Source organism: Mercurialis annua, linkage group LG4, assembly GCF_937616625.2.
Source record: "Mercurialis annua linkage group LG4, ddMerAnnu1.2, whole genome shotgun sequence".
Classification (NCBI taxonomy): domain Eukaryota; kingdom Viridiplantae; phylum Streptophyta; class Magnoliopsida; order Malpighiales; family Euphorbiaceae; genus Mercurialis; species Mercurialis annua.
In genome coordinates this window covers 32625483-32641365 of record NC_065573.1, presented here as the reverse complement: position 1 = coordinate 32641365, position 15883 = coordinate 32625483, and the positions used below count along the sequence as shown (strand labels likewise).

The 15883-nt window shown below is 33.2% G+C and overlaps 2 protein-coding genes and 1 pseudogene across 2 annotated transcripts; 1 reads left to right on the top strand and 2 right to left on the bottom strand.

Annotated features, from left to right (window-relative positions):
- Window positions 1-21: 21 nt before the first annotated feature.
- LOC126677108 (uncharacterized) lies at window positions 22-4907 on the top strand. The gene is made up of 12 exons (XM_050371563.2): window positions 22-451; window positions 1163-1247; window positions 1411-1462; window positions 1555-1575; window positions 1662-1715; window positions 2500-2550; window positions 2766-2828; window positions 3088-3153; window positions 3287-3325; window positions 3593-3715; window positions 3839-3931; window positions 4329-4907. Exons 1-12 carry the CDS (start codon window positions 352-354, stop codon window positions 4638-4640), a joined length of 1059 nt encoding a protein of 352 aa, XP_050227520.1. The 5' UTR covers window positions 22-351; the 3' UTR covers window positions 4641-4907.
- A 312-nt stretch (window positions 4908-5219) lies between these two features.
- LOC126677109 (phosphatidylglycerophosphate phosphatase PTPMT1-like) lies at window positions 5220-7869 on the bottom strand. Its single transcript, XM_050371565.1, has 6 exons — window positions 7239-7869; window positions 6591-6713; window positions 6351-6444; window positions 6176-6258; window positions 6004-6093; window positions 5220-5805 (listed from the first exon to the last, which is right to left on the bottom strand). The coding sequence occupies exons 1-6, from the start codon at window positions 7488-7490 to the stop codon at window positions 5419-5421; spliced, it is 1029 nt and encodes a 342-aa protein (XP_050227522.1). The 5' UTR covers window positions 7491-7869; the 3' UTR covers window positions 5220-5418.
- Window positions 7870-8893: 1024 nt separating this feature from the next.
- LOC126678079 (pentatricopeptide repeat-containing protein At5g47360-like) lies at window positions 8894-14007 on the bottom strand (annotated as a pseudogene).
- Window positions 14008-15883: the final 1876 nt, after the last annotated feature.

The following is a 15883-nucleotide window of genomic DNA, read 5'->3' as shown; positions in this document are numbered from 1 at the left end:
AGTAAATCTTATCATCCTAAAGTTGCAGAAAACACCAAAAAACTTGATCAATCAATTAATCAAATTAGGAAATTTCTTCACACTCTAATTGGTGACTTCAACAACTTAAAGACTAATCATCATCACCTTCTCATTCTACTTCCCTTGTTTTAAATTTAATTCATCAACCACTTTGTCTTAATATTTTATTACCCACTAATTTAATCCTTCATCATAATCATATCCAGTTTACTTTTTTTTTTATCTGCTGCTTCTTTCAAAAGTTCTTGGAACTAACTATCACATGCCCACGATCTACACTTGTTTTTTTATTTCAAAAATTATCTAAAGATCGGAACTTTATAATAATTCATGGCTGTTTATTACTCCCCATTTATTCTATTTATCTTTGTTCTGTTGACATTGAATTTAGGACCATTTGCAAATTCTCTACCTTTCATTGTTCTACATGGTAATTGTCTCATTGTGCCTTACTTTTTTTCTTTAATTCATAGCTTTGATGTTTGCTTAGTGATGATAATGTTTCTAATTTTGGATGTTTTTCTGTTTCTGGGTGTAGTTGATTATTTGTTTTGAGAGGACTGATATAGAAACTAATTATTGAAAATTGTTTGTCTGCGAAGTTCAACCATTTAAGAGCTTTTGCGTGCAGTACTAATTCAATGGATTAATTGTATTTGCTACTGACTTTGATATTATGGTAACGCAACTAATTGGTGAATACATGAACTTATACTATCCTGATTAGAGCTTAAAAGTTGATAAGCTGTTTAAAGAAAATCTCCTTAATTTAAATTCAGCTTTCGTGCATATCTCGGATTCTCTCTATAAGCTGCATATTAGAATGAATCTCTCTGTGTATTATTTGATAATGTGCTCAACAGAAGAACGATTTTATGCTTGATTAAAATTGAAAAAAGGTACAAGTTGTAGTTAGATGAATTGCTAAGGGGTACTATAGAATAATGGAGTATTTTGTGTCTGGAAAACATTGCAGTTTATGTATCAGTTTTGACAGAATAAGCCTAGTTTGTCTTTTCTTTTTAAAGGGGTGCCGGTTTTCCACGTTTATATCTAATCTGGCATAATTATTGATTAGTTGTAATTGTAAACTTGATGCTCTTTTAAATCATTGTTAAATTTGATTCTTCCTTTATGGCAGGTATCGGAGATCAATGCAAGAATCGAGGAGTAAAACAGTTTACAGAGTTACTGAGTGAATATTCTGGTTCTCCAGGATATTGCATGTATGTTAGTTTAGTTTTTCAAGTTTTTATCTTCGAAGTATATATGTTACTAGTCCATTGCCTACTTCTCATGCACAGAACTATCAAAGATTGTGTAGCAATTATTGTTATAGTTGTTAAATTTCAAATTTGGAATTGTGTCATTGGCTGGATCCTTGTGCAGAGAAATCGGGAGTGGAACATGGGATTCATGGTTTATGCCTCTGGAAGAACAGGTAAAAGTAGTAGGAATACTTGTTCCTATTGATTTTTAAGTAACACATTCCAGTCTTTTCCATACAAACTAAATCATATTGCATCCTTGCAGACAGGAGTTGTTTGTGACAAGGTGGGGAAAGCTACTGGTAATCATTTTATCTATTTAATATTGTTTTGAATTTAACTTGTACATTAATATGCCTGATGTTATAACAGGTGAAGGAAATGAAAGAATTGAGGAATGGTTTTAACATAGTTGGACTCTCCCAGGTGATGCCAAATGACTTCATTATTTCCACATTGCACATTTCTGATTCGGAAACATGGATCCTGTCTCTTTTTTCTTTTTATGGATAAACTAAAAGATCATTGTAATTTTTGGTATTCCATAAACATTTTTGTATGAAACCTTGTTCCTAACATATTGGTGTTATAGTTCATTAGATATTACGATTATATTGTTAATGCAATCCTAAAGCCTTACAAGAAAGAGAGTCGAACAAAGGGTCTCTTGATGTAGATTTTTTTCCTCAAGAAAGTGATTGAATATTTATAATGAATAATGACTAAGTTTTAGAAATCTTTCTCACATCTTCTTTGCTTGTAAACAATGATGATTCTTATAAAGTCATTTTCTAGTTAAGTTCCAAAAGTTTGAAATTGGTTCTATCTTTTCTTCTTTTATGTTATGCAAAAATCGGTGGTACTTTAAACTCCAAATGTATGATTCTGGATCTTTTTCTATTTAGAAAACATTTTTTGGGTACCTTCAACTAGAAGATGGCCTCCTTTCTCCGCTTCTTCTCTAAGCTTCAATTAGATTATTCTCATCATGACTTAACTTTTTTGTTTACCTTTAAATTGTTGTTACTTCAAAAAGTTGTTTGCTGTCCAATTAGAAAGATATAATATGGGTTCGTAAACAAAATCACAAAAAATATCTCTTATTTGCGTTACAATGTTTACACTTTAGTATTTTCTGTTAGTCAAATGGTCTCCTAAATATCTCTTTTGATTGTGCTTATTATTTCCTTTGTTCTCTTCTCTTTAACAGGGAAACTTAATTGGCCGAGGTGTGATAGAGTTTTGCGAAGGTGCACCTTCTGTAAGAACCAGCTCCTTGAATCTTCATTAGGAGATATGTTATTTTCTTCCCTCATTTATAGCATTAAGTCTCTTATATGAGTTTTATAAATCCTTGAATGGATAATTCATTTTGTTGCATTTTCTCACATTGTAGTTGTAGCTATTGAATATCTCATTGTAACCTTATATTCATTTAACAAGAACCATGACTTATATCTTCCAATATTGGAACAGGTAAAGAATTTCATTTCTCTAGGGGGACCTCATGCTGGTACTGCTTCTGTGCCTCTTTGTGGTGTAAGTACAATATAACATACTCTACGGGATGCTTTGTCTAGAGATCTTACAGAACAAAAAAATTAAAAAAGGGCTTGAATTCTGTATAGTAGACATTCTCCACGAACGATAAGCACAGTTCTTCAAATTTCTGATCTATTAAAGAAAATGGCTTGCGAAAAAAGGAGTTTTCAATGACGACTTGTCTTAAGTTTCTATAATTTGTTTTGAGTTCCAAGGATTGGAGATTGAGTATTCTAAGAATTATTTTCTTTTGCAGACTGGTATCTTTTGCATAATTGCGGATAACCTAATTAAGGGAGAGATCTATAGTGACTATATCCAGGTATGACTCTGTCTTTAATCTTTCTTCAATCAACGGCGCCATTTTGATCATATGTCAGAATTATCATTAACTTGTACATATTTTATATTTCTAACAATGCAATGTCATTGAATTTTGGCTTGTCAAATTGCAGGATCACCTGGCTCCAGCTGGCTATCTTAAATTTCCTAATGTGAGTGGTATAAGTTACCGCGACAAATATATTGTTAAATTCTCTTCTGCTGAATAATCCTAGTTCAATTTTTTGAAATTTGTCGCTTTGCAATCTTTTATCTTGAAGTAAATAAATGAATTTTCAGAAGTTTATCAAGCAGATTTCCTGCTAACACCAATTAACTTGAATTGCGACTTAGTTAAGTTTTGTTAAGCAGATTTCATATTGAAGAACTAGTAAAATTTGATAGCTAACTAGTTAAAGATTGGCATTTTCGATTGTTAGGATATCCCTCATTACTTGGAAAAGTGTAAGTTTCTTCCGAAGCTCAACAACGAAATTCCCGACAAGAGGAACTCGACATACTCGAAAAGATTTACAAGCTTGGAGAATTTGGTGCTTATTATGGTGAGAATGATATATCCTATTTTCTTCTTGTAGTATCACCCACTCTCTGAACACCGGTCTTTCTATTTCACTTAAAAGGTACTAATAGTTTGCTTTCCGCATATCATTCATAAATCTCAACAGTTTGAAAACGACAGTGTTTTGATACCTAAGGAAACCTCTTGGTTTGGATATTATCCAGATGGATCATTCAAAACAGTTTTGCCAGTAGAACAGGTATGATCTTTGTTTCAATAGCCCAATTGTTTGATGCGTAATTGCATATTTACATCAAACTTTATCTCCCGAGTTTAGATCATCGTGCTTAGCAACCTAAACTGTCCTGCAACTGGCCCAGACTATGGATCTATGTTGCACGGAAACTTTTGAAGTCCTGTGTTTCAGCATTTCATTTCTGCTTCTAAAGTTGTGGAACGCTTTATTTAAAACCTTCCTTATAAAAAGGATATTGTTTTTCCATTTTAAATTTCTGCGTTTCTCATTAAAGTGTTTCCGTTTCTGTTTCCATGCTACATAGCTATGGATAGTCGCTAAGGAAATTCTGAGGAGAAAAGAAAACGAGGAATTCAGTCATTTTCCTCACTTGTGAAAGTTTTGTTTTGTTTGGATGCAGACAAAGCTTTACGAGGAGGATTGGATTGGTCTTAAAGAGTTGAACGAAGCTGGAAGGGTACATTTTGTAAATGTAACAGGAGGCCATCTAGGAATCTCAAAGAGCGATATGAAAAAGGAAGTTGTGCCTTTCTTAGCAGACAGCAACTCTAAGCTGCACAGATTTCCTCGCAAAATAATATTTCACAACTACCAGAAAGAAGAAGATGCTGAAAGAATACTAGATGGATCATCATCTTATCAATGGCCAATATCAGTTAAAGGTTTTCTGGAGGAACTTGTTGGACTCGCAGAAGGAAACGATTCAGACTGAGATGTGAAATAGTATTTACGCTTTGATGGGAATTATGGGCATGTATAGTCAAACCCCATATCATTATTTTCTTCGCCTTCCACGATTGTTATTCCAAATTCAAATGGACTGAGACTTTACAGAAAATGCTGTAATATCATTTATCACAGAATTATCTAGGTGTATGTGGAAGGTTTGATTTAAGTCCTTTTGATTCAGTACAACTAAAATCACACAAGTTTGTAAAGGATATAGTAAAAATTAAATCACACCAAATATTTTCATCAACTGTCAGTTCAGTTAATCCAATTTTATAATATGTTTAAGTTTAATTTGTTAATATAAATTTATACTAAAATTAAAACCACAAGATACTTTTATTCATTCACATCCAAACTTAATTTAGTTCAAAAATATAAATGTAATTCCATTTTCTCACAGCGCCAAGATCTTCAGAATAAAGTTAATCAAATTACTAGCTAACATAATAATATGGTACAGGTTAACTTCCTGTTTTAAAGGAGCAGTACTCTCCTACTCCTAACTGACAAAACCAGACAAGGAATGCATTGAGAATGCTGTTATACATATGTGCATATATTTTGTATGAACTGCCACATTCATTAACTGGACAATCATGGTCGTTTTACTTACACTTACACTTGCTTAAAGGCAGACAACTCAATTTACAAAGCGCTTTGGAAACCAAGTATGGCCTGCTCGACCATTATTCATGACTTACATACCGACCTGCAAACTTTAAAGAAAATAAAACTTTACATGCAATTTCTGCAGCTCCTCAGTAGACATGGATATCCACACTGATACTTCTCAAATGACCAGCGGTGATCGAGCAACTCTTCTCCATAGTCATTTGCTTTCCCAAAATCTTCTGGTTAGTTTGGCAGCGAAACCACTGGCAAGAGATTCTTGCAAGAGCTGCCTGACCGGCAGCTCCAACACGATAGACCAAGCTTAAATCAGCCCATACTTCTCCTCCCATGGTACCCATTTCAAGATTTGGGTCATACCCCTGAAGATCCGACTCAGTAACAACTACTACAGAACCATCATCAAAAGCCATAATATCTTGCAAAGGTGTTGGCTTTGGGGTTTGGAGGATGAGATCACTTCTGTTGATGTGCTCACAGCTTTTCACCTTTAGATTATAGTATTCCTGAACAGCCTGCAATCGAAAACAAACTAGTTGACATAATTCATTATAAATATAGTTAAATTGCTACTCATACAAAACACAGCATTCTTAAAAAAAGATCTCAAGAACATATAGTGAAGAGTAACGTATCTCGAAGTTCAACTAATGCCTACATTAAATTGCTAAAATGAGATAGCACAGAGGACTGAACTAGCAAGTAAAATGTACCTGCCACTGAGCAGATGCTAGAAGCACTCTTGGCCTGATTGATTTTACATAATCATATGCAGCATCTGGCGTCATCTGCCTGTGTTGCACCTGAAAACAGGAAAACGAAAAATTGTCATAAAAATTGAAGAGTTGCTCAGAAACTAAATCCGATACATGTAGTAAAACTAACCAGGTAGCAAATTACAACAGTGGTGCTGCGGCCCCGACCCGCCTTACAATGAACATATGTAGTCCCTCCTTGCAACGCATTCTCTACAAGCAAGAAGATGATAAAGATCAGAATCACATGGAATAGCATTGATTGCTCCAAAAGAAATTATGTACAACTGTAAACATTGGAATACCATGAATGAAATCCACAGCTAGGCATATATCCCTCAGAGAAGGTGCAAAGCAGTAATCCCTTGTAGGAATGACCAAATGGTCAATACCATGAGCCTATCAATATTAAGAATGGTGTCAAAAGAGATTGAAATGTCACAAAATAAAAGGACTAATGAAATTCTAGGACACGGATTATACAGTAGCATATGGATAATTCCTCATGTAGCTTATACAACAAATCAGTGCAGCGGGTTATTCACCTGATAAAGAGACGTTGGAACCAAGGTCTCATATGGCTCGTTTAATGTGATAACTCCAATAACACCATGTTCCTTTAGGCGTGGAACATCTGTAGGAAATGGAACTGCGCCTAACAAAATAAACTGCAAAAGAAATTAAGAGTTAGCAAGACAAAAAAACTTTACACGACTCCTTGGATCCTGAACTCAAAAGAAACTAAAACATGGAAAAGTCATAGACAGTAGCATACCAGAAACAACAAAAAACCCATGAACAAAAATAGAAAACAAAAAAAAATGATTTGCTTGGAGGAACTGAAATCACACTAATAAACCAAGGTGATTTTTTTTCCAGTATTGACATCAAAAAAAATGGCACCGAACCTAAGGATAGAGTTGGCCATGTACAATACCTTTAGGTCCGAGAGACCTAATCATTAAGGAAAACCTCTAAATGGTGCAATAAATCTAACAAAAACAGAACAAACTTACATGATTTGCAGGCCATCACCTGTGGTAGTCAATGTGATATTAGTTCTAAATACCATACCACTTATTTCTCCATCAAGTACAAAAACAACATTGGCAAATATATAGACACAAAAATATAAAAACCAAAATCAAATTAATAACCACATAAACATACCCAAATTAAGTATATAGATGTACCTGATCAACCCTATCCCACCAACGAAACTCAACCTGCATTTTATTCCTGACAACATTATAAAACAAAGTAGGGTAAAACAAAGCCCTTGCTCCTGCTCCAACCAAAACCCTCTTCACATCCCACACAACAACAACAACCTCATCATCATCACTCCGATTACTATTATCCACAATTGACACACACAGTTTCTCCTCCTCCACTCTCTCCACCTCACCGCCGCCGCCGCCCTTCTTCAGTTCCTCAATAATCATAATAGTAACGATTATTATTTACAAACCACCAAATCCAAGAAACCCCTAAAAGTATAAAACGTATGTCTACTTAAACTAATCCCCTGATCAGTATTGAAACCAAATAGCTTCTATGATCGACAAAGACAGTAACTTTTCTAAAGTAGGTCAGAATTTGAAATCAACAACATTGAATGATTGATCGGAGGGACTAAACGAATCGGGCTGTGGAGGTAATTGATGATCGGACGGTGATCGGTTGATTTTGAGGGAATTTTTGAGCAAACCCTAATGGTAGAACAATTGCGATTGCCTAGATTCTACTCTTTAATTTAATTATTTTAATCTGAAATGAACTTTGAATGAAGCATAAACGAAAGAAATACATGTGAGGAATTTTAGGGGGTTGTAGAGAAAAGGATAAAATGACGTGGAAGAGTTGAAGAGTGGATATCACAATTCGATGAGAGGATGACACGTGGATGTTATTATTGTTGATGTGGAATTTTTGGTGATTTATTCTTTTTGAAGTGGTTGGACAAAATATGGAGATGGACCGGCATTTAAGATTCACCGTTGGATTGGCTACCTTTTTTTGTTTTTGTTTTTTTCTTTATTTTTAAGTTTCTGATTATGTGTAAAGAAATTCATATACTATAATTTTTGTAATAAGTTCAATTAATCTCAATCCATTCAAAAAAAGACTTATATTAATATTTCTGTTTCTTATTTAATTTTTGTGGTGGAGAATTCTTGATATTATTTTCAAGGTCTAAAAAACTGTCATAATTGCAAACAAGTGATACCCTAGTTGGCTTCACTTCCATTGTAGTTCTCAGATGAGTTAAAATTAAATTTTTTAAATAATATTAATAATATAACTACTCTTGTTAACCTCCGCTAACCATATCTCAAATGAAAAATAAAAGAAAGAAAATAATTTTAATTTATCATTTTGATAAGATGTTGACATTTAGGTTTAAGTCATAACTTATTTATGAAAAAAAGTCATATGACTAATAATTTTCTATTTGTACATATTCAGCATGTCAAGATTACTCATCACATCAATTCATTTGACTGTAAATAAAAATTTACAACAAGCAACAATGAGAGTTTGCTTGAATGCGAAAGATTACATTACATAATATTCATTCGAAATAATTTAGTAATTTATGGAAAATTAAAATATATTTTCAATTTGTCATTTCAAGGTTTGCTTAGTTATGCAAAAAGTTTAACATTGAAATCATTTTAATTCCTTCAGTTCAAATCTCTACAGGTGCAAAAAGCAAGATCCATTCCTCTGATAGATTATGAAAGTGACCAAAAGGAGAAAATAAAAATAATGTGTTAAACATGCATACATGTTACAAGAACTGTTAAAATTTCATAATTAAATACTGTTAAAATTTGAAAGGCGATTCCGAAAATGAAAATATAACACAAAATGTAGAATTTGATAAATTCTCGTACAACATAGATGTACTCTATACCCAACATTGCAACCACCCATTACAGTACAATGGGTTTGTAGGACATTTTAAGATAAACCACAACTCAGTTTGCTCATTGTATATCCTTCAAGATTAGAGCAGCATCAAAGACTAATGAATTCAAGAAGTAAAATTACAGTGAACAGCTTAGAGTCAACTCAAGGTCACAATTTATAACAAAAAAATACAAGAAATTCATACAGCAAGGCGTTCTCGGAATTCCATTGAAGATTTTAGCCTGCCAGCGTTGCGACGAAAACTATTCATCCAAACGTCCATCTGAAATATCATTAGTCGAGACGAGAAAACTGTCCAGCCACATGAATGGTTCACATTCATTAGCATCAGATCACTGCATGTCAGTTCATTCAGAATCAACAGCGAACAGATTTGATCCTTGTAGTGCATTATTACATGAATGGATACAAAAAAAAACAACAGAAAAGGGGAAAAGAAGACAGACAAAAAGGACGTAAATTATTTGAGATGCTCATCACATAATGGAATATGAGTAGAAATCCATTCAAGTAACAACAAAAGAAAAAGGATATATAATGTAAGTTGTTGCTGCCATTTTTGTCCATTAGTCCAAAATTTATTCCATTTTCCAGGCACGTTTACATATTCATTTCACAGACTCTAACGAACTAGCAGTACACAAGTATCTAAAATCAAATTAATTTTAATTATCCGCAAAAATCCCATCTAGAAAACTAATAAAATACACAGAATTCAACCTCTATTCAAAATATATATATAATTCGGTTCGGTTCGGTTCGGTTCAGTTCGGCTAATTCAGAAATTTTATACCGAAAACCGAACTGAAACGAATTAACCTAATCCTTAAAAATTATTAACCATAATCGAATCAAATCAACCAAAACTAAACCAAATTAAAATTTTGGTTTGGTTCGGTCGATTAATTCAGTTATTACCTGAATAGTGCACACCTCTGATCCTAATGACAAACAGTCCAAAATATACGTAAATTCAAGAGCAACGGTTACTTGGAAATTTTCTCAGATATATTGTATGCTTGTACCATCTGTTACTGAGAAACTAGGGCTAAAATTTTCACTTTGAGAAGTTAATATCTGAGGCTGTCTTTATTTATGTCGATAAATAAATATTTTGAAATTAACAAGCTAGAGAATCAATATCAAATTGAAGATAAACCCTAAAAAATTTAAGTCCCTTGCTCCTCTGAATGTAGCATCTTAATTGATACATAGAACAAAGAGAGACAATGAAGTATTTAAGAGCTTAGAAAGCATATAAACTAAGTAAATCAATATGTGCATTTTTTGAAGGACGTGCTTCTTCCTGCTTGCGGAGACAACATCTAACCAAAATGATACTTGTGAAAAGAAATAAAACTCGAATTCCAATGAAGATTCATTTCTTTCCGGCAAAAAAAAAAAAAAACTAGAGGGTTTAAATTTGAATTCTAGCAGCAGCTCTTTCGGTGCAAATTGCAGATTACACTATATCTTCCTGTGCTGCTTTGATCATCATGGAATCATGGTTGAAATTAGTTCATTGACACTGACTCATATTTTCTCAGCACTGTGATAAAATACAAAAGCTGAAGATATTCAGCAAATAAGTGCACAGCTATGCATAGAACCTAAATCATTCAATTTACCTTTAACGCCAACAAACATGAGCTCCTAATCCCTGATAACAGATTCACATCTTCTTCGTCCTAGTAAGTAACAGCCTGCAAGCAGAAATCCTTGCCAGGTCCCCAACACAAAAATAATTTGGCTTTTAATCATATCCTGCAAAACCAAGAGGTGAAAACTATCTTAATACTCTGGAACATTGATCCAGAAAACAAAATAAGAGACAAAAGCTCTTTTTTCAAGGTTACTGCAAGCTAACATGAGGTGGAGGAAATCGGTATACCTTTACTCAGTGGCGACCAATAATTTTTTTATAAGATGCATAAAAATATAAAATGATACTTATTATTTTATAGAGATGGACAAAACAAATTTTAAGGTGCAGAAAATAAAAAAAATTAAGGTGAGCAAAATTATACTATTAAATCCATATTAATGGTATTATTTGAAAATTTAAATTTATAAGCTAGGGAGTTACCTACCATATGCTCTATGTAGGTCCATCCATGGCTATATTCTTTAATTAGACCAAATTACTGAAAACACATGACTACAATCTTGATAAAATGTAGTCCCAATTGTTATCCTGTTTGAGTTATAACAAAATAGTATCATTACACAGCTCTGATAATTAAATTTATATTCAAATCCACTTTGATCATAATATGTTTCTTTATTGACCACGAGGAGTAAAAACAAAGAAAAACATTAGCATAAGGTGATGTAACCTTCCTCAGTTCCTTCTATTTTCCAAATTCCAACAATGCTCATGCCCCATCTTCACACAAATCCTCTCTTCTCTCCCTCCAAATCCATTATAACCATTAAACTTGACCCGACAAAATTTGAGTAAAATTTATAGGTCAATATAATTTAATTCTTTCTAAAATATATAGGATGCGGTTCAATCTTTTTAAACTAAAAAACAATTGTTGAACTGAGTTCAAGTCCATCTGTTGCTAATGATAAAAATAAAAATTTGATTTTTTTAAATTTAAATTTATAAGCTAGGGAGTTACCTACCATATGCTCTATGTAGGTCCATCCATGGCTATATTCTTTAATTAGACCAAATTACTGAAAACACATGAAACTTATTATTTTCTCAGAAACAAAATATGAGTTTCAACAGGAAACACAATTACGGCCGATCAGCTATGGAGCAGAAGAATCCCTTCATTTCTAGCATATGAAACTTATATTCACTTGAATTTGAAAACCGTCATTGTCTTTTTCTCATCATGATAGCACTTTTTAAAAGAAGACATGATTTTTAGCCAGCAGATATCATTTTGGGGGAGAAGTCAATCCCAGCATTGTATACTCTGAATAATCAAATTTGAGTAAAGGGAGAGCAGCAGCACACTGTCACACTTTAGACATGCATTAGTAATAGTATGCTGATTAAAACCTGAGTTTAGAAATGTAATTTAGCATCTGATATCAAACGCAAACCTGCTGGGAAAGAACTGCTAAAACAACAGCTGCCTTATAGCGCACTCCTTGTCTTTTAGAATGAAGATACATTGAGGTTCTGTTTCCGTGAGTAAATACTGCAAAAGTTCAGTTCTCAATTCTCACAGTTCGAAACAAATCCAAATTAGGAAGACCTTCATTGTTTTCCAAACTCATGCTTAATGCTTTGTCAGGCTAATACATCTCTTCATAACAGAAAATTGATGACCATAACATATAAAAGGGTAAATCAATTCATTTTTTGTTCACCATTACCTTCAAATGCAAGCTAATCCATAACTAGCTCTATGACTCCAAATTTCTTCAAGTGTTCAGCTACTTCACCAACAAAATAACGTTTTATACGTATTCTTTTATCAAGCATTGACCTTGCAAGTTTAGCGGCTTCAACTGAGTGGCCTTGTTGACAAACCCCAACTAAAGGAATTGAATACATATCAGAATCAATGGTGGGTATGAATCCTGTCTTCTCAATTTCATCATATAAGCAATATCCATCGAGCACCCCTTTCTCCAAACAAACTTCTTTAATAGCGAGACTGCACGCCAAGCCATCAAGTCTAACTCCACTAAGTTAAGTTCTCCTAAAGAGCGTCTCTGCCTCCACAATTTTTTTAATCCTTATCAAACACACAACAAGAGAGCTATAACAATCACTAAATGAAACACCACCGCCTAAACCAACTCTATCAATCAACTTATAGGCTTCTTCCAGATGCCCGTCGTCGCAGAGACGTTTCAGCAAAATACTAACTGTGACACGATTAGGAGCACATCCACAAGCCTCCATTCTATCCAAAACCGCAAGTGCGTCCATTGTCATCCCCTTCTCACATAACCTCTGAATGACAGAGGTATCTGTTAGAACATTCAGACTGCAGTCAGCACCCTCTTTCTCCATCTCCTCCAACAACTCTAACACCCTCTCCTCACTACCAAATCGACAAACTCCATCAATAAGCGTCGAATAAGCCACCACATTCGGCACACAACCATGTCCTTTCATTTCCTTAAACAACCTGCAAGCCTCTTCAAGTCTACCTACATCACAAAACCCTTTAATCATCGACACATATGTGACCATATCCGGATAAAGACCGTACAAACGCATCTCATTCATCAATGTTTGAGCCATTTCCATATCACCCTTATCACAAAACAACCTAATAACAATACTATAAGCAACACTATCAGCATATACATCAAATTCTAACATTTTCCTTAACACCAACAAGGCCTCATTAGCAAGGTTGCCCTCTCTACACAAATTCAAAACAATCTTAAATATCTTGACACTTACCACACAGTTCTCCACTCTATAAGCCTCAAATAAATCAAGAACAAAATGTGGGTTTTGTTAAATGTTAAATAAGTTACAAGCTTTACTGTATGAAAAAGAACTATGCCTATAATTTGACTGGTAACCAGCCCAGATGAAAAACCTGAGACCCGTTTGAATGTTGCCGGGTGTGCATTTGTTTAACACCTCATTGATACATTTGGAGTCCAATTTAGGTTTGATTAAATTAAGAGCTGTCTCAACATTGTGAGGATTGTTTTGCAAGTGCGTATATATATTGTCAGATAATGAAGTAGTGAAGTGTAAATTTGAGGTTTTTGGTGTGAGTGAAGGAAAAAGAATTCGATTCATTTGAAAAAAATGAGATGGGCATTGTGATTTGAGGGGTTTCAGACCGAACTGGAAACCTTCCTTGATATTGTAACTAAATTGTGAGTCGCCGAATCATTAACGGCCGAGTCTGACCGAATTAACACGAACGCATGTTCTAAATGATTGTAAAACTTACTTGGGTTATAGCGTTTTTCCATAGTACATGACATTATCTGCCATCGAAGAAGAGAAAACAGAAGAGCTTTTCATGATTCAAACAAAAATTCGTTTTGCGTTTTTTTTTAAAAATAAATCTGATATTTTAACTCATTTTATCTGTTTCAAAACAGCTTAATTTAGTCGATAAAAAAAACAGCTTAATTCATAGTACTATACATTAGTTATTGAGCGGATTACTCTAAAATCCCACATATTTATCATAATTCACATTTTAGTACCTCTTATTTAAAAAAACAAACAATTTGATACCTCATTTGTAATCCGTCAACAATTAGTGGCTTATGTTAGTTCCGTTAATAAATTGATATTCACTTTCAAACAATTTGATATCTCTCTTTCAATCATATTAACGGTTTGCTATCTCATTTTCAAGCGATTGGTACCTCACATTTAATTCTGTTAACGATTTGGTACCGATATTTAATAAAAGGCTGTAAGTGTTTGCAAATATTAAAACTGAAGTATCAAATCATTTGATTTTTAAACAAGAGGTATCAAACTGTAAATTATGATATACGTGAATTAGAGTAATTTGCTCTTAATTATTTATTGTCATCTCATATAAAAAGATAAATTCAAAAAAAAATAACTACGAATTTAATCTTATTTGACCTTTTATATCAAGTTCGAAATGCAAAACAAACTTATATTATTTGATGATTGTATGAGTTGTTAATTATACTGAAGTACCTTAAGAAAAACAGATAATAAAATAAAAGAGAAACATTATAATATTTCAAAATAAAATAAAAAGTATAATCCATCATAGAAATATTTGTCATTTTTTATTTCACTTGATTCTTAATAAATGATTTTATTTTTTTTGCACAATAATACATAGGGATAATACAATATAGAGACAAAACAACCTAAAAAATATGGTACATCACTAAGTCAAATAATAACTGACACCCTCTGAACTGACCGAGATAAAATACATAGCTCGTATCTCAGTCACTTACTTGTAAACTCATCCGAGATACTCATGATAGAAGTTTATCTAGGTAGCTCGGACACGCCACGAAGAGGACTAAACCATTGTATTTCGGATTGGATCGATGCGCGTCTAACTAACTACTGGGACCATAAAAGAATCTCTAACACACAAGAATGTCTCTTGCGTTGTATGCATCTAACACACAACTCAAAATAAGGCAAAACATGCCAGCTCAGCTAACAGAAAGTGGGGATCAAGAAAAGAGAACCTCATACTGTTACACAGATTAATCTATACAAAACACCTCATGTGTAATTTAAAATATATCTTTTTTTTCACCATTAGATTGCTTTCTTTTCTCTTTTCTTTCCCTACTGAAACTGACTTGAACATTGAGGTGAACAGTCGAAGAACTCTTTCGTGTTTTTTCTAACCTCTATTTTCTTTTATTTTCAGGTCTAGATAGCTCGGATAACTCTCATGGTGATTTTGTGATTTATCAGTATCTATACCCCTATTATAGATGCAACAAAGAGCAAACTAGTGGAGAGGTCTTTGAAAAAAAGTATGAAGATTTATAAATATTTAGCAAGAGACGTAATGTACAAGAGTTTCAAAAAAAATGTACAAGAAATATTTTCTAGAGGTATAACAAGACTTTCACTTTTGAAATAGAAAATATTATAAAATGATCAAAAAAAATTAGAGCAATGTATGTTTGCATCTAAACTATAGAGTATTCTATTTTCTTTATAATAGTAAAAAATAATTTAACTAAGATACATTTATAATTATTTTATATATTTATAGTGTAGGGTAATAATTTTATCTTTATTTTAATTCTTAGCCCAATTTAACAACATATTTTATAAACCAACCATAGTGCACTTACAATGGAAATTTGAAACAGCAATTTGTGTTTCTTAAAGTCTATTTGGTGCTCAAGTGCTTTCTCAGTTTGCTAAGTCGCAAATTCTTAAGAAAAAAGAAATTGAAAAAGCATGGAATCTGATCCATTATTGGCAATG